General features: G+C 44.2%; 2 protein-coding genes across 2 annotated transcripts; one reads left to right on the forward strand and one right to left on the reverse strand.

Annotated features, from left to right (window-relative positions):
• Positions 1–550: 550 nt before the first annotated feature.
• On the reverse strand, positions 551–22,436 carry LOC141434945 (solute carrier family 35 member F5). Its single transcript, XM_074097435.1, has 10 exons — positions 21,977–22,436; positions 21,025–21,159; positions 19,912–19,986; positions 18,714–18,806; positions 15,483–15,635; positions 14,874–15,053; positions 13,026–13,173; positions 12,359–12,518; positions 7,975–8,181; positions 551–6,980 (listed from the first exon to the last, which is right to left on the reverse strand). The coding sequence occupies exons 1-10, from the start codon at positions 22,127–22,129 to the stop codon at positions 6,911–6,913; spliced, it is 1,374 nt and encodes a 457-aa protein (XP_073953536.1). The 5' UTR covers positions 22,130–22,436; the 3' UTR covers positions 551–6,910.
• Positions 9,352–11,594, forward strand: LOC141434908 (uncharacterized; the record flags this gene model as incomplete). Its single annotated transcript, XM_074097398.1, has 2 exons — positions 9,352–9,752; positions 10,679–11,594. Coding segments are annotated over exons 1-2 (1,317 nt in total), but the record flags the coding sequence as incomplete, so codon positions are not given.
• Positions 22,437–22,483: the final 47 nt, after the last annotated feature.

Consider the following 22,483-nt stretch of genomic DNA (forward strand, 5'->3'; position numbering starts at 1 on the left):
AGTCTGGTCGCCCTGTTGTGCTGCGGGCGGTGTTGCTGGGCGTGGGCCGCGTGCGTGCCGCAGAGCGCGCGTTGAAACGTTGAAACAAAAGACGGCCCCATTGCCGGCCAGCGGCCTGCAAGGTTGTATGAAATCTCTTTGCAGGCCGCTAGAGTGACCGCGCGCAGGCAGCCGAGTCACAGCGCCTGCAGCGCGATACTTCTCAGCCTATGATTTGTAACACGTCAATATTTCATGTCATGTTTGAGAAAAAAGTTGGAAAACCCCGACATTGTCACTTCAAAGTTCAATAGGTATCTTAAAAACGGCTAAACGGCTAAATCGCTAGAAAATCTGCTTTCAAATAAAAAAACCCCATTGAAAGAAAGAAAATACATTTCTTTAACGCCATAAAAACAAACATAGAACAAATACAAGACATACATGATGCCAAACAGGTCCCCACTCAGCATAATGCCACGGCAAGCCGAGGCCGTCAGTCAGGACGTCAGTGAGGACCCGGAGTTAAAAATCGGAACAGGATCATTAGGGTTTATTAAAAAAAAAAACATGGTTATAATAAAATATATTGCCACTTCTCTTGTAACACATATAATCCATTTAATACTGTCAGTGTTTACTATATAAAAGTATTTTACAAAGGTACTGCATCCAGAGCAGAGATCTTCAAGAAGACAATATTTTTAAAAGTTTGGATTACATATCTAAATTATAACATAACAGCGGCAGGCGTCAAATCCAGATGAGCATGACCCACTAATTTAACACATCGTTGAAAAAGTCTCCTGATATAAGTAATCTGGATAAACGACGATGAATAAGTTTAAGTATAGATCCGCATGTCTTATTTATTATTTGGGTCGCACCTACTAGCAGAATATGCAACAGTACAGTCAGCAATGAATCAATACGTAATTAATAGCGGTATTTGTGTTATATTGCGTGGAACAATAAGCGTATAATGTCGTTTTCATATAAGTATTCAATACAGTCGTTTTGAAACAAACTGTGCTACGGGTGAGAAGATTAACGTTGCTAAGCGACATTGTAAACCTGACAATTTGACGCCACAGCAAGTGTGGGTGTCTAAATAATACCACCACCTCTGTACCCTTTTACACCGTGTCGCTTAGGAACTATTCCTTTCCACTATGGATACAAACATTGTATGTAGCCGTGTCTAACTATTATATATATGGTGGTGGGCGGTTTCGTTCACCCTAATTCGTGAGTACGGAACACCCTTGTTTATCGCAAGAGAAATGCCACCATATTCACTCGTCTGAATTGAGTATTGCTTATTTCGACTACAGTAGATTTCTCATTACTTAAATTATATACCTTTAAAACTTATCTTAGAAATTATACATCGACAGTTAATTGATTGATATAACGACAGTGAGACATAATCCCACAAACATTTTTTTTTGGCCAAAAAGTTAATGAGGGCTATCGTTTTTTGTCTCACTAGATGGCGCACTGTTGCGTGAGGTTTTAAAGTATGGCTTTCAACGTCTGTTATTACGGGCGTGAAAACAAAGTTTAGATTAAAATCATATTTAATGCACCTTAAAACCGTACCATAAAAATATCGAGCATGCCACAGTGTTGCATAGTCCCCGTTTTGTTCGGAAAAAAGGGAGGACAAAGGTTTCCGAAAGACAAAACTGTCTCAAAACATGACAGAGACATACATTGCCCCGGAACGCATATTTGCCATAATTAATTTCAGATACTGCAAAATATTCACAAAATTATTCTAATTTTAAATAAACCCGCGTAGCTCACCCAAAAACTATGAGATTTGACATTTCGAAGACCTCACGCTACACTAGCGCCTCTAGTGGCGAATTCATACGCGATAGCCCTCATTATCAGGTAGGTAGTTTCTTTGTATCATGAACTGCCGTCTGTCGAAGTTAACGGAAATAAAGAAAATCGCGGTACTTATATATATTACTTTTTACAGTTTGGAAAACATTGGTATTTTGTTTTAAAAGTAGATCTCGAATTGGCAGAAAATCATACACGCTTTTCTGGGTCCATATTCCGATACTATTAATAAAACAAAGATAACTTAAAAACTAAGGGGCTGTTTCACCATCCACTGATTAGTGCTAACTGGCGGTTAGGTGTGTTGCCGTCTCTATTTGTTTTGTTCGAATAGACGGAGATGGCATCACATTTAACCGTCGGTTAACACTAATTAGTGGATGGTGAAACAGCCCCTAAGTGTTATATTTTCATGTTCACAAACCTCTTGTGCTGATCTAAAATTAATTGGTTAAGTATATCAATATTGCCTTTAAAATTAAATCAATGCTCCCATAAAAAGCAAAGAAATGAAATGAAAAGTAAAAAAATGTAGACTTAGATTTATTTTTAAATTCGCTATTCTAATTCAATTCCGCAAGAAAAAAATCAACACCACAAAGCGGAGCCACTTGCTCAATTAAGAATTCGTGTACGGAATTTCATCGATTTATCAGTTTTGATTTGACTTTCTGTTTTAAATGAAACCGATCTTAATTGAAATGATCTTTCATGTTGTGCATTTAAAATAATAGTAATAAAATATTTGACTGTAAAATTATGTGAATTGACGAAATCGATAAAACTCAGTACATGACCACTTAATGAAGTTTAAAAAATATTTAGGAATTTGCAACTCTGCCTCAGTATATACGTATCAGTAACGTACTCTATAAGAGCGTCAAGTTGATTTGGAACAATATTAAATATCCAACGCTATTAAAGCTAAAACAACAGTCTATCTATAATACGTTCAAGATCTAGCAATAAGAAATATTAAAACATCTAAAAGAGATCTCGAGATAACACGGATTTTTGGATTTTTTTTGTGACAAAAAGGCACAGATAATAATTTTAATTTGATAAAAATATGCAGAGGGTAGGGGGGGGGGTGCTAATAGCGGCTGATAGAGATGTGCTTTTAACATTGAGATTAGCAGCAAAAATAGCATGATCACTTACATATCTAATATTTCGTTAAAAAAAAGGTTTGTCTGTTCACAATAGGTTCCTTTATTTATGATATTACCTCCGGAGTATGTTGGGCCAATTGTCAGTAGGTATGTCCAAGAAGTCATAATGTCCAGATGTTATAAAGACCATTAGTCAATATGTACAAGTGTTAGTATGTCTACGGAGTAGTAATATCTAGATGTTATAAGGACCATTAGTCAATATGTACAAGTGTCGAGTATGCCGAAGGACTAATAATGTCCAAATGTTACCATTACTCTCTTAGCACTCGTAGTATTAAGGTTCCGTACTCAAAAAAGCAAAAATTGAACCCTTATTGTTTGGTCATGTCCATATGTCACAGGCATTTTACTGAAAAATGAAAGTGCCATGAAGATACGCTCTTTTACTGGTGCATTTTTTCACATCGTATTATTTTCACCTGTAGTCTACTTCCTAGTAGTATAGTAACGGCTACGGATCCCTACACTGAGCATGGTTAATATTATAAGCCGCTGAACCGATTTAGATGAAATTTGGTATGGAGATAGTTTAAGTCCCGAGAAAAGACATAGGATAGTTTTTATTACGGATATCATCCCTAAAGGTGGTGAAAAGGGGGTGGAATTTATTGTAAAAGTGCGATAACTGATGCGTCATCTGTGGTTTTTAAGTATAGTAGTGGTCTAGTTAAATGTTAACTACTTGTTCGCGCCGTTGCATCTCTCATCGAAGCCCGAGCGTCGTGACCAATCCCAGAGCCTGCGCCGCGCATGCGCGGGTGCGGCTGCGCTACGAGACCCCGGCGTCACGCGCCGTCTCTCTCGCACTTCTCTACGCGATACCATTGCGAACGCTCGTGTCCTGATTAATACAAAACTTAAAGACTTGTAAATCCTTTTCAATGGTAATTAAACCATAGTTATAATTAGAAAAAACCTTTTTCATTCTATGCCTCAACACTACTTAATTTTATTTAGCCGTTTTGTTTTATGGCGATTAATTTATTCGACGCAGACAAAGTCGCGGGCAGAAGCTAGTAAAATATAAGTTTCGAATTACGTTTACCTGAATGACAGCTCATCAAGCGTACCTCACAAAATTGACCCCTATGGGCGAGATATTAGCCTACGATTGGTAAGCGGAAACCATCTGTGTTAGTGATCTTTGTTGGGGTATCTGTGTACCAAAGCTATTAAGTTTTGATAATTAGACTTTTTAACTTTTTTGGTAACTGAACATTATGGCAACTAGACGTTTTAGCGACTTGTTGTTTTGGTAACTGGACATTATAACAAATAAACATTTTAACAAATTGGTGCTTTAGTCACCTGGACACTAGACGTTTTAGCAATTAACTGGACATTATGACAATTAGACTTTTTAACAATTTGTTGTTTTGGCAACTGGATATAAGGACAACTGGGCATTTTAACAATTGGACATTACGTTCTTGACATTTTGACACCTGGAAATTCTGACAATTTGCCCAACATACTCCGGAGTCGGAGAGTCGTCTGCCCAGCAGTGGGACACAGTTATAGGCTAAATATAATAATAATAATAATATGAAGGCACCTCTGAGTTTATCGAAATTCATGTGCGGAATTACATTTGAAATTTACCACGAGCTTTGCGGTGAAGGAAAACATCGTGAGGAAACCTGCACAAACCAGCGAAGCGATTCAATGGTGCGTGCGAAGTTCCCAATCCGCACTGGGCCCGCGTGGGAACTATGGCCCAAGCCCTCTTGTTCTGAGAGGAGGCCTGTGCCCAGCAGTGGGACGTATATAGGCTGGGATGATGATGATGATGAATAATATGAAGTGAAACTGAATAAAAGCCCGTGAAAACATTGCACCGCATTCTGTCCCATTAATTTAAGAAGTTCACATTAATGTTAATAGATTTCGCGACCCTGAATAAGCAAATTTAAGTCAATTAACGGGTGTGGCCTGTAATACGAACAAAAAATTAAAACATAGATCGTCCTTGTCAATCTGGACATTAGTTCAGCGACTTTTAAAAATAATGGAATTTGAACCTTTGAAATAATGTAATAATGGATTTGGCCTTTGAATTTTCCTTTTTTCATACAAATTAAATACTGCTATCAATGTACGCCATCCTAGAACCCAACTGACGTCACCTGCCACGCTACAAACATCAAGCATTTTGCTTTACATTGCTTCTTCGAATAAACTTAAAAGTGTGATAAAATTTATAAAACTAATTATTTTTAAAAGTCGCTGAACTAATGTTGTTCAGTGACGAGTATGATCTATGTTTTAATTATTTGCTCATATTACAGGCCACACCCATACCACATAATATGTAGGTAGCTTTACTTCATTAAATCTATTTCAAATTTCATCTGTTTACTGTTCTTGAATACTTAAAAAAAATGCTTAAAAGTTGTAGATAAATTGCTTAGTTAAAAAGTTCTGTCTCGCGACTGACTTTTTACTCAGCTCTGTATAACGCGTAGGTTTACATTCTAGTACATACGTAGTACGTACCGTGCGTAGTAAGTACCGTACGTAGTAGTTTTACATGCAGCTGATTAACGTACCTGTCCTTTTCTTAGACAAGACATACAGAATACAAATAAATCTTTACGTCAGTACACGTGTAGTCAAACTGGTCATTCGTGAACATGAACATAGCATGGTGCGCTAGTGATCAGTACAGTGTTCGAGACTGTACAACATTTACAATAGAACAGAGATGGCGAACCTTTATTAACAAAAACGATTTTACAATCAAAGAATCGTGACTTAGTGATTTAATGGACAAAAATAAAACGATCAATGAAGTACGTACCTACGTTTGTTAGTAAATGGCGTCTTATTGGTTCCCCAATAATTTAAAACTCATTCTAGTCTACAGATTGTATTTACAGGTTTAATACACAGAAATCCTGAAGACAACACATGTATACAAGAGCTAGTTAAAGTACTGAAGCACATATTGGTGTCAAAATGAGTAAAAACGTGATTTTCAAACAACAATTAACTAGAAATTACTATACACATCTCGAGTTACACAATTCAAATCTCACACTTACTGCGATTTCAACCTGTCACTTCACTAGACCGTTTGTTTTACCTGTGTATACTGTACATCTAAAAGAAAGAAATAACAACAACTATTTGGAATGTCGTAATCTAAGGTTAACATGCAAAGTTTCTATGTAAATGCTACTTTAGTAAAAAAGGAGTCGATTATATTTTTAGTTTTAGACACGAAACTTACAAAAGATATTTGAATAAAAACAGTGTTATACATACGAGTGAGGAAGTGTATAAATAAACTAACATAGTGCAGTACTCCATTATGTTGATAGCGATTGGCAATCTGCGTATCTATATTTATTTGACTTTGATGCTAAAAATAATAATAATTAAATATAATTAATTATAATTCTGCAATAAGCATGGCGCGTTGAGTGTTAATTGATCGATAAAATAAGTACGTCTCAGACTCGTCTGAATTCTAAAAGATCGGACAAAATTTAGGTATGTGGGTGTTAATTTAATTTAATTGACATAGAGGTTTGAATATAAAAGCAAATATGTAGGCCAGATTAATACAGCACCCCTCAAGTTATGAATTTATTGGCATATTTACGAAATAGGAGCAAATTACCCAATTAGTTAATTCTTCAATGGGACCAGGTGATGAAATCCTGTGATGTTTCCGTATCTCAACTTTACTTCCCCCTCCCACTCAAAGTTATATGTATATCGTAATCTTATAAGGTGTAAATCTGATCTGCATCGATAATGATAAAGACTACGGAGATTGCCGATAGCTATGGTTCAAGAAGTAGCTACTGTATGTTACATCAGAGCTCAGACTAGGTAAATAAGGTGTGTTCAGTTCACACTGAAAGCCGGTGCCCGCACGAGGTAACGGCGCCTCGCTACGTCGGCTCGTCGGAAGACATCAGCGCTTCCGACTGTTCGTCGAGGTCTGGGATGTTTCTTATAACCCTGTAACCAAATAAGTACATACATGAAATTTATTTTTTAGTTGGTATTAATTATGGTTATGTTTTTCAAGCGTATGTATGTATGTATGTGGGTATGTATGTCAATTTCTTTGGTCCTCGCTGCAGGCTGGACAGATTTTAACATATGACGTATCATTGGATTCGTTATAACTATCGGAGTGACATATGGTATATAAAATTTCAATATGGCATCTGCGATAAAAATATGGCGAAGGAATAAAAAAAATATTTTGTATTGTAACAATATGGAAATCAAATGAAAGCTAATATTTATGGGTTATAATACTTATAATATTTTTATTCTACCATTTTCACAAAAATAACAAAGAAAGTATAAAATAAAATATTAAATTAAAAAAATCAAAAACCCGACTAACTTAAAAACTAAAAGGAAGAAAATAAGTCTAGTGGTCTAGAACTCTGTGAAGTAGCTCATTTAAAGTTCAACAGTCGGGACCTATTAAAATCGTGACCAGCTCAAAAATGGTTGGTGCCGACAAAAGGGCAAAAAAAAAAAAATGGTTTTAGGATACCTCCCATGGACGTAAAGTGGGAGGTGATTTCTTTTTTATCTTTTAGGTTAACTCCCATAGACGTAAAGAGGGAGGTGATTTCTTTTTTATCGTCTAACCCTATAGTATGGGGAATCGTTGGATAGGTCTTTTAAAATCACAACAACGGCAGGCGCCGCGGTGCGAGATTGTTCATATACGAGTACAGCCATATAACTAGTACTGCCGCACACCCAACCCGACGCGCATCCGTCCTGTGTGTGTTCTGTTCTGTGCTTAAGCTAGGCTAGGCGGTTAGAGCAAGGTGTCGACTCACGAGAATCCGTCCTTCCTCAGCTTACTGTCGCGTATTCATATTTAATAAATATTATATTTATTAAATAGGCCCCCGGCACTCCCAACCGACCCCGTCTTGTGTGTGTTTTGCGTTTAAGCTAGCCGGTAGAGCAGGTGATAACTCACGAGAATCCGTCCGTCCTTAGCTTGGCGGTGAGCCAGGCGAGCGCGGGCGCGGCGTCGGCGGCGGCGAGCGCCCAGCCGAGCGCGGCCAGCAGCCCCGCGGCCGCGCGCCATGCGCCGCCCGCCGCCGCCAGCTCCCAGCCCACCGCCAGCGGCAGCGTCGCGCCCAGCGCCAGCGTTGCCACGTACGATGACGTCAGCGAACGACCCCTGACACACGACGATACAATATAATACAATCATTGGCGTGCATTCGGTCGATTCCAGGGTAGGCAGTTGGTAGTTTTCACCGCAGCTACGCGCTAGCAGCACTAGCGCTGCCTACTCAATGCACGCTATAGAATATAATACGAGGACAATACAATAACTCTTATTGAACACCAACGCAAAGTAAACAATACAGGTATATAGAGATTTTCAATTTTTTTTACAATTTGGATCAATCAACTTTTTCTTGTTTATAATTCTGTCCCGTTGTCCAAGAGACAACAGTGACTGAGTTTCTTAAAAAACTGTATATATGTTGCTAATGTGCTTAGAAGATAAGTAGTACATAAAATAATGGGCTTGTAACAGTTGTACAAGGGCTGCACTGAAAGTTTCGGGAATCCAAAACTTAGAAACTTAATTTTGGCACATATTATACCTTTTTACCAGACTGCGAAGAAGGAGGGTTGTTATAATCTCTAAAGTTTCAGTATCTTAACACACTGGCCACAGCAAAAAAAAGTAATGGTTCGGTTTCAATTGTTTTTTGAAGTCGTAAAGTCGCTGATGAAAATGGAATTGTCCCGTGAAAACTTAAGAGCTAAGTATGATTTATTACGACTTTAAAAGTGGATTAACACAAAAACAATGTGGAGACCGGATGATTGCTGCTTTTAGTAATGAAGTACCTTGAAAGACTACAACATACAGGTGGTATTCAGATTTGAAACGCGACCGTGTATCACTCACGGACGACTTGCGTGAAGGTCGACCTAAATCGGCCGTCACTCAAGAAAACATCGATGCTGTGCGTCAAATGATAAAAGAAGACATACCGTGTGACATACCGGGAAATTAAAGAGTGCTTGGGTATTGGAATGAGTCAGATATAAATTATTTTACGGGAAGAATTAGGCGTGCGAAAGTTGTTTTCCGCTGGATCCCTCATTTATTATCTGACGAGCAAAAAGCGACTCGTGTCAATTGGTGCCGCAAAACTTTGAATAAATTCAACGGAGGAGGCTAAAATGCAGTTTTTAGTGTCGTATCGGGTGACGAGTCGTGGATATATGCATAATATGAGCCTGAATCTAAAAACTAGTCTCGAGTATGGGTCTACGAAGATGAGCTCAAGCCGCAAAAGTTATTCGCTCTCACAGCACGCCCAAGAAGATGGTGGCCACGTTTGTCTCCAAATTGGGTCATGTAGGTACTATTCCTCTCGAAGATCGCAGAACGGTCAATGCCGATTGGTACACAACTATTTGTTTGCCGAGTATCTTTGACGAACTCCGAAAAAATAACCCTAATCGCCGCATCATCCTTCACCACGACAATGCCAGCTCCCAAACCGCTCGGAAAACAACTGAGTATCTGAACGGTGAATACGTCGAACTCCTGGACCATCCTCCATACAGCCCCGACTTAAGCCCCAACGACTTTTTCACATTCCCCAAAATCAAGGATAAGTTGCTTGGTCAGCGGTTTCAGACGCCGGAAGAAGCAGTGGAGGCCTTTAAAAAGGCCTTTTTATCGACCCCTACTTCAGCGTTCAATAAGTGCTTTAAAGACTGGTTTGAACGCATGGAAAAGTGCATTTAATATAAGGGCGCATACTTTGAGAAACAATAAAAATACTTTTATCCAATATAATTGCATATTTTTATCTATTCTCGAAACTTTCAGTGTTACCCTCGTACATACGACAAAAATGTACGCTCGATGAAATTCAACCATAGGAAACATAGTCTGGAGTCCATACTTTAAAAAGGACATCGCTACTCTGGAGAAGGTACAGAGAAGAGCAACAAAAATTGTTGTTTCGCTTAAAAATACGTCATATGAAGAGCGACTTTAGAACTACAACTGCCAAAATTAGAAGAGCGAAGAAAACGAGGCGACCTTATAGAGACATATAAAATTTTGCACGGTCACTACAATGCTCCAAGCATCAAAACCTCTTTAAGGTTAGTGAAAATATTCGTTTGAGAGGACATTCCTTGAGACTGATCGAACAACCAAGTGCAAGCAACCCTAGGAAACATTTCTTACCCTATCGTGTTGTTAACTCGTGGAATGCTCTCCACGAACTTGTGATAAGTGCACCTTCAGTGAACAGTTTAAAAAACAGATTAAACAAACACTTAATAAAAAAGAAAGACTAAAAACACAAGTGCAGTGATGTACACGCATCAGCTCTAAGAGCTGCTAGTGTATTATTTCAATAATAATAATAAAATAATAGAAACTGATATATAGTTGTCCAGGAGACGTAACCTTGGCAACGAACTACAAGAGAAAGTTGATCGACCCATTTAATAATCACGTACGTGTGCCAATAATGTGCGGGCTACATTACTCGGAGAACAGATAACTGCTGGGGGAGAAAAGTCCTCGACTGGGGACCACGAGTCGAAAGACAAAGCGTTGGTAAACCTCCCACACTAATAGTGGACTGACGACATTGGGAGAGTTGCGGGCAATTGGTGCATGTGGCGAGTTGTCGCTCCAAGCCCGTGCCCGCCAGAACTGCTCCCAGCGCCAGCCTGTACGGCGCAAGTTACCAGAGCCACAGCGTCTGCAGCAGCAGCGGGCCCAGCGCCGCGTCCAGCAGCAGCCAGGACCAGGCGGGCGGCGGCGGCAGCGCCGCGCGCTCCACGCCCTTGCCCGCCAGGACTGCCCCCAGCGCCAGCCTGTACGGCGCAAGTTACCAGAGCCACAGCGTCTCCAGCAGCAGCGGGCCCAGCGCCGCGTCCAGCAGCAGCCTGGACCAGGCGGGCGGCGGCGGCAGCGCCGCGCGCTCCACGCCCTTGCCCGCCAGGACTGCCCCCAGCGCCAGCCTGTACGGCGCAAGTTACCAGAGCCACAGCGTCTCCAGCAGCAGCGGGCCCAGCGCCGCGTCCAGCAGCAGCCAGGACCAGGCGGGCGGCGGCGGCAGCGCCGCGCGCTCCACGCCCTTGCCCGCCAGGACTGCCCCCAGCGCCAGCCTGTACGGCGCAAGTTACCAGAGCCACAGCGTCTCCAGCAGCAGCGGGCCCAGCGCCGCGTCCAGCAGCAGCCAGGACCAGGCGGGCGGCGGCGGCAGCGCCGCGCGCTCCACGCCCTTGCCCGCCAGGACTGCCCCCAGCGCCAGCCTGTACGGCGCAAGTTACCAGAGCCACAGCGTCTCCAGCAGCAGCGGGCCCAGCGCCGCGTCCAGCAGCAGCCAGGACCAGGCGGGCGGCGGCGGCAGCGCCGCGCGCTCCACGCCCTTGCCCGCCAGGACTGCCCCCAGCGCCAGCCTGTACGGCGCAAGTTACCAGAGCCACAGCGTCTCCAGCAGCAGCGGGCCCAGCGCCGCGTCCAGCAGCAGCCAGGACCAGGCGGGCGGCGGCGGCAGCGCCGCGCGCTCCACGCCCTTGCCCGCCAGGACTGCCCCAGCGCCAGCCTGTACGGCGCAAGTTACCAGAGCCACAGCGTCTCCAGCAGCAGCGGGCCCAGCGCCGCGTCCAGCAGCAGCCAGGACCAGGCGGGCGGCGGCGGCAGCGCCGCGCGCTCCACGCCCTTGCCCGCCAGGACTGCCCCCAGCGCCAGCCTGTACGGCGCAAGTTACCAGAGCCACAGCGTCTCCAGCAGCAGCGGGCCCAGCGCCGCGTCCAGCAGCAGCCAGGACCAGGCGGGCGGCGGCGGCAGCGCCGCGCGCTCCACGCCCTTGCCCGCCAGGACTGCCCCCAGCGCCAGCCTGTACGGCGCAAGTTACCAGAGCCACAGCGTCTCCAGCAGCAGCGGGCCCAGCGCCGCGTCCAGCAGCAGCCAGGACCAGGCGGGCGGCGGCGGCAGCGCCGCGCGCTCCACGCCCTTGCCCGCCAGGACTGCCCCCAGCGCCAGCCTGTACGGCGCAAGTTACCAGAGCCACAGCGTCTCCAGCAGCAGCGGGCCCAGCGCCGCGTCCAGCAGCAGCCAGGACCAGGCGGGCGGCGGCGGCAGCGCCGCGCGCTCCACGCCCTTGCCCGCCAGGACTGCCCCCAGCGCCAGCCTGTACGGCGCAAGTTACCAGAGCCACAGCGTCTCCAGCAGCAGCGGGCCCAGCGCCGCGTCCAGCAGCAGCCAGGACCAGGCGGGCGGCGGCGGCAGCGCCGCGCGCTCCACGCCCTTGCCCGCCAGGACTGCCCCCAGCGCCAGCCTGTACGGCGCAAGTTACCAGAGCCACAGCGTCTCCAGCAGCAGCGGGCCCAGCGCCGCGTCCAGCAGCAGCCAGGACCAGGCGGGCGGCGGCGGCAGCGCCGCGCGCTCCACGCCCGTGCCCGCCAGGACTGCCCCCAGCGCCCAACCTATGCAGCCGCAGGCGCATCCCACCAATCCTGGAAACATCATAAGGTCAAAAAGCTGTATTTTTCATGTTGGCAAATAAATCAATCTTCTTCTTCTTAAAAAAAAAGAAATATGTACAAGGAAGATGATAAAACAAGTAAATAAATAATAATTTGATGGTTGTGATAAGGTGAAAACAGACGAATAGGTAATCAAAATCGCGTTCTGGAAAAACGCGAAAAGAAACTTAGCTGCAAGGAAAAAATGTTTTGGCAAAGCGATCTAACAAGCCCTATCTGGTGTGAATTGGTTGGGGATAAATTACGTCAGCAGTCCTTTTTGGTGTCCTGTCGTGTCACCACGTAACTTAGTTTTTGTATTTTAGTCTTATTACTGTATGGTGGTGGTACTAATAGAATCAAACAAATCTTTCATTCTTTCTTATTAGACCCTTCCTCCTCCTAAATCGTAATTATTTTGCTCTTGTCACAGTCACAAGTAACAATGTGTGACGTAATTTAAGGATGGTCCGTAGTCTGTAGTGTACGCATACGCACCGACGAGCAGCGGCGAGTTGATGCCGTCTCCCTTGCGCATCTCGCGGCGGAACAGCAGCAGGTGCACGGCGTAGGCGAGCGCCGCGCCCAGCGCCGCCAGCGCGCCCGCCCAGTCGCCGCCGCGCCCCTCCGACACGCCCACCACCACCTGCCCCAAACACAAACACTCGCTCACTCACTTCATTGCACTACACCAGCATTTGTTAACTTGTACTTTCAATTATATTTCTACTTTGGATCGCAGGCTGAAATGGTTAAAAACCGCTGCACTAGAACGTCACAATGAGGGTTTTCATGGGCGAAATATGGCGTTAGAATCGAGAGGTCCGATTGACATTTCAGCCTCGCTTGTGATTGGTTCATTTTTTATCTCCCTTCTGCTTCTGCCCTTCTCTGTCTGCTGGGTCTGCTTGCCCTTGAAGCAGTGACGAAATGGAACTTCTAAGTTAACACAATCAAAAGATCCAGAAATAGTAGGTACATTACTGCCGAGGCCGGGACAAAGCAATTCGTGGATGAGTATAGTTTAATACGAATCCACGAATTGCCATTTCCGCTGAGGCATGTATAGTGCTTTTCTCCAATATTCTCCAAAAACAAAAGGTAGAAGGAATTTGATCGTCAGGCTGTTTAGATTGACTTATCGTAGTCAAAACGTGAATTTAAAAAGTAAAAGCTGTATGGTAATGGAATTTCATACAGATTCCCGGCCACACAGGCACGTCGCACGAGCACGCCGCACAGCTTGGGCAGCGTGAGCCGGTCGGCGGGCTGCCGGCCGGCGGCGCCCAGCGAGAGCGCCCGCGCGCCCGCTGCCGCCACTAGGGGGGGCACTCACCAGCGCGGCCGCGGTGAGCAGCACGCCGCACAGCTTGGGCAGCGTGAGCCGGTCGGCGGGCTGCCGGCCGGCGGCGCCCAGCGAGAGCGCCCGCGCGCCCGCTGCCGCCACTAGGGGGGCACTCACCAGCGCGGCCGCGGTGAGCAGCACGCCGCACAGCTTGGGCAGCGTGAGCCGGTCGGCGGGCTGCCGGCCGGCGGCGCCCAGCGAGAGCGCCCGCGCGCCCGCTGCCGCCACTAGGGGGGCACTCACCAGCGCGGCCGCGGTGAGCAGCACGCCGCACAGCTTGGGCAGCGTGAGCCGGTCGGCGGGCTGCCGGCCGGCGGCGCCCAGCGAGAGCGCCCGCGCGCCCGCTGCCGCCACTAGGGGGGCACTCACCAGCGCGGCCGCGGTGAGCAGCACGCCGCACAGCTTGGGCAGCGTGAGCCGGTCGGCGGGCTGCCGGCCGGCGGCGCCCAGCGAGAGCGCCCGCGCGCCCGCTGCCGCCACTAGGGGGGCACTCACCAGCGCGGCCGCGGTGAGCAGCACGCCGCACAGCTTGGGCAGCGTGAGCCGGTCGGCGGGCTGCCGGCCGGCGGCGCCCAGCGAGAGCGCCCGCGCGCCCGCTGCCGCCACTAGGGGGGGCACTCACCAGCGCGGCCGCGGTGAGCAGCACGCCGCACAGCTTGGGCAGCGTGAGCCGGTCGGCGGGCTGCCGGCCGGCGGCGCCCAGCGAGAGCGCCCGCGCGCCCGCTGCCGCCACTAGGGGGGCACTCACCAGCGCGGCCGCGGTGAGCAGCACGCCGCACAGCTTGGGCAGCGTGAGCCGGTCGGCGGGCTGCCGGCCGGCGGCGCCCAGCGAGAGCGCCCGCGCGCCCGCTGCCGCCACTAGGGGGGGCACTCACCAGCGCGGCCGCGGTGAGCAGCACGCCGCACAGCTTGGGCAGCGTGAGCCGGTCGGCGGGCTGCCGGCCGGCGGCGCCCAGCTAGAGCGCCCGCGCGCCCGCTGCCGCCACTAGGGGGGCACTCACCAGCGCGGCCGCGGTGAGCAGCACGCCGCACAGCTTGGGCAGCGTGAGCCGGTCGGCGGGCTGACGGCCGGCGGCGCCCAGCGAGAGCGCCAGCGCGCCCGCCGCCGACGCCAGCAACGTCGCCGAGCCCGTGCGGGTCCCGCGCAAGCTCAGCCGGTACAGGTAATTTGAGATGAACCACTACAACAGTACAAGTACCATCATATTAGTTTCTGTTGAATAGCCACGGAAGCTCGTCTAATTAATATAAAAATTTAATTAATGTAGAGATCAGATTATATACAATAAACATTTTTTTTATAATGAAAAAGTCATAATTTGGCATAACTGATATATCAATGACATTTTATTCCAATCAAATCTTCAGTACTAAATGTGCCTGAAGGGACTTAAAACAAAACTCTACAACTAATATTATAAATGCTAAATTTCATATATTTACTACTCAAGTTAAGATTTAGATTTTACGAGTTTTGTGTGAATGGCAATCCATCATCCATCACCTTAGCCGTAGATCTTAATTTAGACATCCATCTCGTCGGTGGACGTCCTACGCCGCGGTTTCCGTTCGAGAAGTTTTCGGCCCCAGCGGCTGGCGGGGATACCTACGGGCAGAGCGAACAGCAGCGCCATCCGCAGGTGCCGGCGGGTGGCGTGAGCGGCGGCGCGGCGCTGCGCCACCTCGCTGGCCCGCACGGAGGCGGCCCACGACAGCCGCGCCAGCAGCGCCTCGCCCGCCTGCGCCGCCGACATCACTCGCACCTGCACGTGCACACACACACACACACACACACACACACATCAACACCAGTTAAAAGACAACTTGCCACCTACGAACTAAAACAAAACATATCGAAAATACAAACTGAGACATGGATGCAGAAAAACCAGAAAAAGAGACCAGCACTGGGAATCGAACCCAGATCCTCAACATTCCGTGCTGCGTGCCATACCCCTACACTACCACTGGACAGGAGTACTGACACGAATTTCTCCTATGCACACATATCTCAGGTTGCTTTTTAGGGTTTCGTACCCAAAGGGTGTCAACGGAACCCTATTACTGAGACGCCGCTGTCTGTCTGTCTGTCCGTCTGTCACAGGGCTCTATCTCTTGAGCCGTAATAGCTAGGCACTTGAAATTTTCACAGATTATGTATTACAGTGGCCGCGACAACAACAAATACTAAAAATAAAATAAAGTTACAAATTAAAGGGAGTCGTCATACAAGAAACGTGTTTCATTCAGCGGTTTTTTAATGGCTAGGCTGCCAAGATGACGGCCGTCAGTTGCTAGGGGTTACGACCGTGACCCTCTGTTGTTTAATGTTTAACTACTTATTAATTTGCGATTTTATTAGCGCTATTTTATAAAACCTTCGATAATTATAATAATTGTCTCTAAGACCGTGGTTTATTTTTTTGTGCAGCATTAAGACTAAATAACAATTTATGATCCACAAACCTCCGACACACACTTCACAAAAGCCAACTTCAATAAAGCACTCACAGCCGCTGTATTTAATGTTTTTTACACTAAAAAATGTCCGTTATAATTCATACTAAGTAACACTATTTATTTACAAGGTCAAAATTAAAAATCGGGTTAAGATTTATTCACTAATTCATAATAAGTACGCGCCGTTCGGCCGAATGAGGGATATCGCGTATGAATTCCAGTGGCGTAGCTAGGTAACCTAGGGCCCTGGGGCAAATAAAAAAATGGGGCCCACTGCTATCAAAACTGGTAAGGTTTTTTGAAGTAAAATCATTATACATACAATTACTTTAAAAATGCTAAGCAACTTTATCATCAGCTATAAAGCAGAATTTCGAGGCCCCCCTGAGCTTGAGGGCCCCGGGGCACTGCCCCGCCTAGCCCCTTGGTAGCTACGCCACTGATGAATTCGCCACTAGAGGCGCTAGTGTAGCGTGAGGTCTCCGAAATGTCAAATCTCATAGTTTTTGGGTGAGCTACGCGGGTTTATTTAAAATTAGAATAATTTTGTGAATATTTTGCAATATCTGAAATTAATTATGGCAAATATGCGTTCCAGGACAATGAATGTCTGTGTTTTGAGACAGTTTTGTCTTTCGGAAACCTTTATTCTCCCTTTTTTCCGAACAAAACGGGGACTATGCAACACTGTGGCATGCTCGATATTTTTATGGTACGGTTTTAAGGTGTATTAACTATGATTTTAATCTAAACTTTGTTTTCACGCCCGTAATAACAGATTTTGAAAGCCATATTTAAAAACCTCACGCAACAGTGCGCCATCTAGTGAGACAAAAAACGATAGCCTTCATTGAATAAAGATATTTTGACTTGACTTGAGTTTTGTCTTTCGGAAACCTTTGTCCTCCCTTTTTTCCGAACAAAACGGGGACTATGCAACACTGGGGCATGCTCGATATTTTTATGGTACGGTTTTAAGGTGTATTAAATATGATTTTAATCTAAACTTTGTTTTCACGCCCGTAATAACAGACTGAAAGCCATACTTAAAAACCTCACGCAACAGTGCGCCATCTAGTGAGACAAAAAACGATAGCCCTCATTAACGCATTCAGCCACTTTTTTTTTCGGCGCATGGCAAGAGTCTAAAGCGCTATTCAGCCTCCGACAGGGCGACAGCCAAAGAGGATGAGAATTTAAAATTGTTCTTTATTCAAAATACTTGCACCTAGTGCTTACATTTTGGTGATATGTTTTTATTAACTTGTAATGTAATGTAACTAATTATGTTTGTTCAGGTGGAATTCAATAATTTAAATCAAATATTTCAACTTAATTTGAAGTGGATATCTTCAACCGAATGAGCTGAAAGTTTGCATGCATGTATAAATCCGATGACAATGCAATATTATTATGACGTAGAGCTGATCTGATGATGAAGTTAGATGTTGGCCATAGGAACTCTGTAATAAAACGACACGACCGCATCGATTTTGGTCTCATTTGATTCATCTTGAGGACTACCTACTTTGGTAACCAGGGGCAAAAAGTACCGCCAACAAAAAAGCTTGTATTAGATATTTTTACAAAAAAATATTACTGAACTGTTTGTTTCTAAAACATTGTACGGAGGTGCGGAACCCTTCATGCGCGAGTCGCTCGCACTCGCACTTGACCGATTTTTTTCTCCTACGCTACTTAAGCAGCAGCACTAGCACCTAGCGCAGCACTGGTCTCTTTTTATGGTTTTTCTGTGCACATTGTCTTAGTTTGTATTTTCGATATGGTTTGATTATGTTTCGATACGGGATGAACGTAAAAGTAACAAATTTGGAGTTGAAGTTAAACAGAATTCGCGCTGTCGTCGTTCATTCACCATTAGGGTTACTACAACAATCGATAGATCATCGAGCGGTATCCTATTTACTAGTATGGTAGGTTGTATCTACTGTTCGACGGACCCAGTTCGGTAAGCGATTGATCGACAACTAATCGATGCTACTGCTCACGTTGGGTTTAGTTGATTGCCAGATGCCGGTCGATAAACGATTGATCGATTGGTACAGTAGAAACCATTTCTGCCATCGATTGATGTGTGTGATTTTTAACATACTTACAATGACTAAACCCACTAAACGCTGACAAAGTTGTCCTCCGGTGGACAGAGCCTATGTGCTGGAATTTTTAAGCAGCAAAATAAGTTTTAATTTGCCCGAAAACACTTTACCAACTGGCAATAACAACTATCTCAAATCGAAACCAAAATTCTCCCCACAACGAATCTTGAATGGCAACTCGCATAGCAAGGTAATTAGTTCTAGTTCTTTGATGTAGATATAGACTACCAGAGTGTAATTTTGTATTGCTAGCCAACCTCATACCTCAGCAACTTTGTTGAAGCGCACGGCGCGGGGCGCAGCGTCGTCGCTGTCGGTGGTCTCCCCCGCACGCACTGGCACGAACGTCGAGTCGCCCTTCAAAACAAAATACAATCTCTTACAAATTTTATCGCTAACTAAACTAGATCAATTCGAAAGCAAATATAATATAATTATTTTTCTCAAACATGACATGAAATATTGACGTTGTGTTTGTTACAAATAATAGGCTGAGAAGTATCGCGCTGCAGGCGCTGCGGCTCGGCTGCCTGCGCGCGGTCACTAGCGGCCTGCAAAGAGATTTCATACAACCTTGCAGGCCGCTGGCCGGCAATGCCACCGTCTTTTGTTTCAACGCGCGCTCTGCGACACGCACGCGGCCCACGCCCAGCACCACCGCCCGCCGCCCGCTAGCAGCCAGCGCGACACTCGCGTACACAACTCCGCGACCAGACTAGCGTCCCGCCAGCTACATTTCTTATTTTTTAATTTTTTTCAAGTAATGTTTGAGCAAAGCACTATACAAGACTCGGCCAGAACCTGGGGTTGCCGGCCTCGCATCCCTATCCAGCCTCGCTACGCTGGCCGTCTATATCTGCTTGGCCGGCAACCCCCTACTTCCCGGCCTCTACAGTAATGTAGTATTAACAACAACTATGACACTAATGGTAATGTTTTATGTATTTAAGATAGTATGCTAAGATTTTTTGAATAATTGACCGGAAAGAGTAACAATATCCAATCAACATTACTACATTCATATTCATTCAAATTCACTAAACCTTCTTTTTACTTGTAACTTCACGAGATAGATGGTAGCATGGTAGTCCTATAGTTGGGATTGCATGGCAATCTGCATAAAGTTCAGTATGATTATCCAATTTATCCATAGACATCTCAAAATTAGGTAGAGTGGAGGAAATGAGACATCTGGCAAGGAGAGCTTTAGCATTACTTAATGCTGAATTGAATATTCTAATACACTAAAGCCTAGTTTAGCTCCCTTATAGGCAGACATTCTCTGAAAGACTTAAAATCAAACAATACAAATGCATAATTATGATCTTAAACATTTTTTTTTAACAAATATACTACTTACTACTCACTTATAAAACAAAATAATATACATGAAGTTCTACCTATGCATAAAAATGTTAAATCAGATCTTAAAACTAGTATTTCATTAACTAGAGATACATACTATACTTACCAAGCTGTTATTTGATTCAGTGAAAAAGGTATCTTCATCTGTCTCTGCAGTGGGTTCCAGTAATTGCTGAAAATATAATAGAATACACTTCATCCAAATTAAGTTAAAGTCCATTAATAATCATTGGCAATACAGCGTGGTAATAAGGCTGGTATTTTCGGTACTTTTGGGCCGGATGCGGGTCGGGTTGGGACTTGACAAATGCAATAAAGAAAATCTTCTTTAATAGAGCCAGTTGTGGGTAGGCGTGTAATATCTTGCTTTTAGTTTTGGTTACCTGACGAAACTTGTTGTGGATGAGTAGTACCTATTTGTAATTATTTATTCATTTAGTCCATTAATTGAATCTTTTTTATCAGTGATGTAATACACAGTTTGTAATCTAAAACGTGCTTTGTATCAACTAAGTACTATTCATCTTGATAAGAACATAATGAAAATTTGATATAACATAAGCACTCAAGTGGAATACTTTGTCATTCATTGAAAAATGAAGTTGTAACTTTTTGAAAAAATTAGCCATGAAGAGCTTTTACTCTAAAAACAAGAATACCACCTGTTGCAAATATAAGAGGGGGTAAACAAGCATGCAGGTCACCTGATGGGAAGCAATCACTGCCACCCATGGACACCTGTCAACACAAGTGGTATTCACAGGTGCGTTGCTTGATAGGTTCAATGGTTCTGTTATCATCTATTATTAGGGTTCCGTACCTGAAGGGTGACAATCGGAACTCCTATCACTGTTGCTTTACTGTTTAACTACTTTGTCTGCCTGCTACAGGGCTATATCAAGAACTTAAATATATATGACGACCGGATGGCCAAGGGGTTAGAGAACCTGACTATGAAGCTTGAGATCCCAGGTTCCATTCCCAGCCGGGGCAGATATTTGTACGAGTCCTTGGCGTATGGCTCGGGCCTTGATTCTAACTTACACTTGACTGGTTTTTTATGGATTACAAGAGATTAAGCAATTACAAAAAAATTGACAAAGGGAAAAAAAATCAATCTGATGCATATCATACTTCAGCGGGAGATAACAGGTTAATTTAAGTTCACAAAATTTTGGTTCAAATATGAAAATGTGATCTTTAAACTTACAGTATAGTCAGCAGGGCGGCAGGGATCCCTGGTGGGTGGGGAGAAGCAGAGCACCACCAGGTAAACAAACAGTAAAGAGCTGCGGACATATGTCACCAAAAAGGGTCTATCTATCTTCTGCTCTATGTATATGTACTGAAAATAAGATTGTTGAAATTAATGACTAAGTTTCAAAATTTTCATCACTAAATTAAGTTAAGATTGCCATAGATAATTTGTCTTTAGGTTATTTATTATTATATTTGTCCAACATTAAGATTAAGTACATTAAGATTACATTGGGGCGCAGGATGAGGGACAGAGGAGGTGACCCCCGTTCCGGGTCGTACTTGGTCCAGCGGGTCTCGTTGGCCATACAACGGGGCAATGCTGCTGGGGTAATGGGTACGTTTGGGCCAAGTACGATGCGGACGGGTATGGAGTAGTTTTTTTTTTAACTTTATTATATAATTTATTGAGAATTTTTTTTTTATTTTTTTTTCTCCTTTTCGTGATTTTTGACATTTTTTTTTATTTTTTTTTATTGCATAACTGTTTTTAATAAATTATTATTGTATTATATAGATTATAAATAATAATTTTAAGATTACATTACTTACTTACAAATGTTGTTTATCCTCCTGAGTGAACCTTTTTTAACAGACATACTACTCAAGACCTAGACGTGGTTCACCAGGTTTGTGATTTTGGATATTATTTCAAAATATTTAAAATACTTTATTCAAGTTTTACATTTATTTATTCATTAGCATTACAAATCGGTTGTTATAACAATTTGTACTTTATAAATTAACATTTGGCTGTATTAGTGTTAATTGGTCCTTTATAAAGTATGCGAGGGCTCATGAGAATATAAATACAAATAATAAATAAATATCATGGGACACTTGCCACCAATTGACTTAGTCCTAACAATAGTATCGTTTAAAAAGGATAGAAATAAAAATAATACCTTTGTCAGCTCCGACGACACCACCCACAAAACATCCACCAACAAAAGGATGAACAGCCCAAATATAAATTTCTTTTTGCTAAAGTGTTGGATATCATCATTGTCATTTTTGTTATGTGTTACTCGAAAATAATTGTGGCATAGAATCAACATGAAGACGACTTAAAAATCCAACATAAACAATTTAAAACGAAGTTATATACACATTATTCAGAAGCTCATTTCGCCGAAATCAGCAAGTATTATCAGCATGATAGTTCTTCTTACTGTTGTCAATTAAATGCACTAGAAAACTTAGATTTATGATTATTGTTCTACCAGCACTTATTTATGACTGGAGCAGTAATATTATAACAACAAGAATTCCAAAATTTGGAAGGCAGATAAGCATTTAAATGTCAAAATGTCAAAATCAATCATTCATTACCCAGTCAATGGCGTTTTACGATTTTTTAAACATGACAAACGAAAAACGGGATATTATTGAATTGAAGGAAATGCAATGGT

Source organism: Choristoneura fumiferana, chromosome 14 (assembly GCF_025370935.1).
Source record: "Choristoneura fumiferana chromosome 14, NRCan_CFum_1, whole genome shotgun sequence".
Taxonomy (NCBI): Eukaryota; Metazoa; Arthropoda; class Insecta; order Lepidoptera; family Tortricidae; genus Choristoneura; species Choristoneura fumiferana.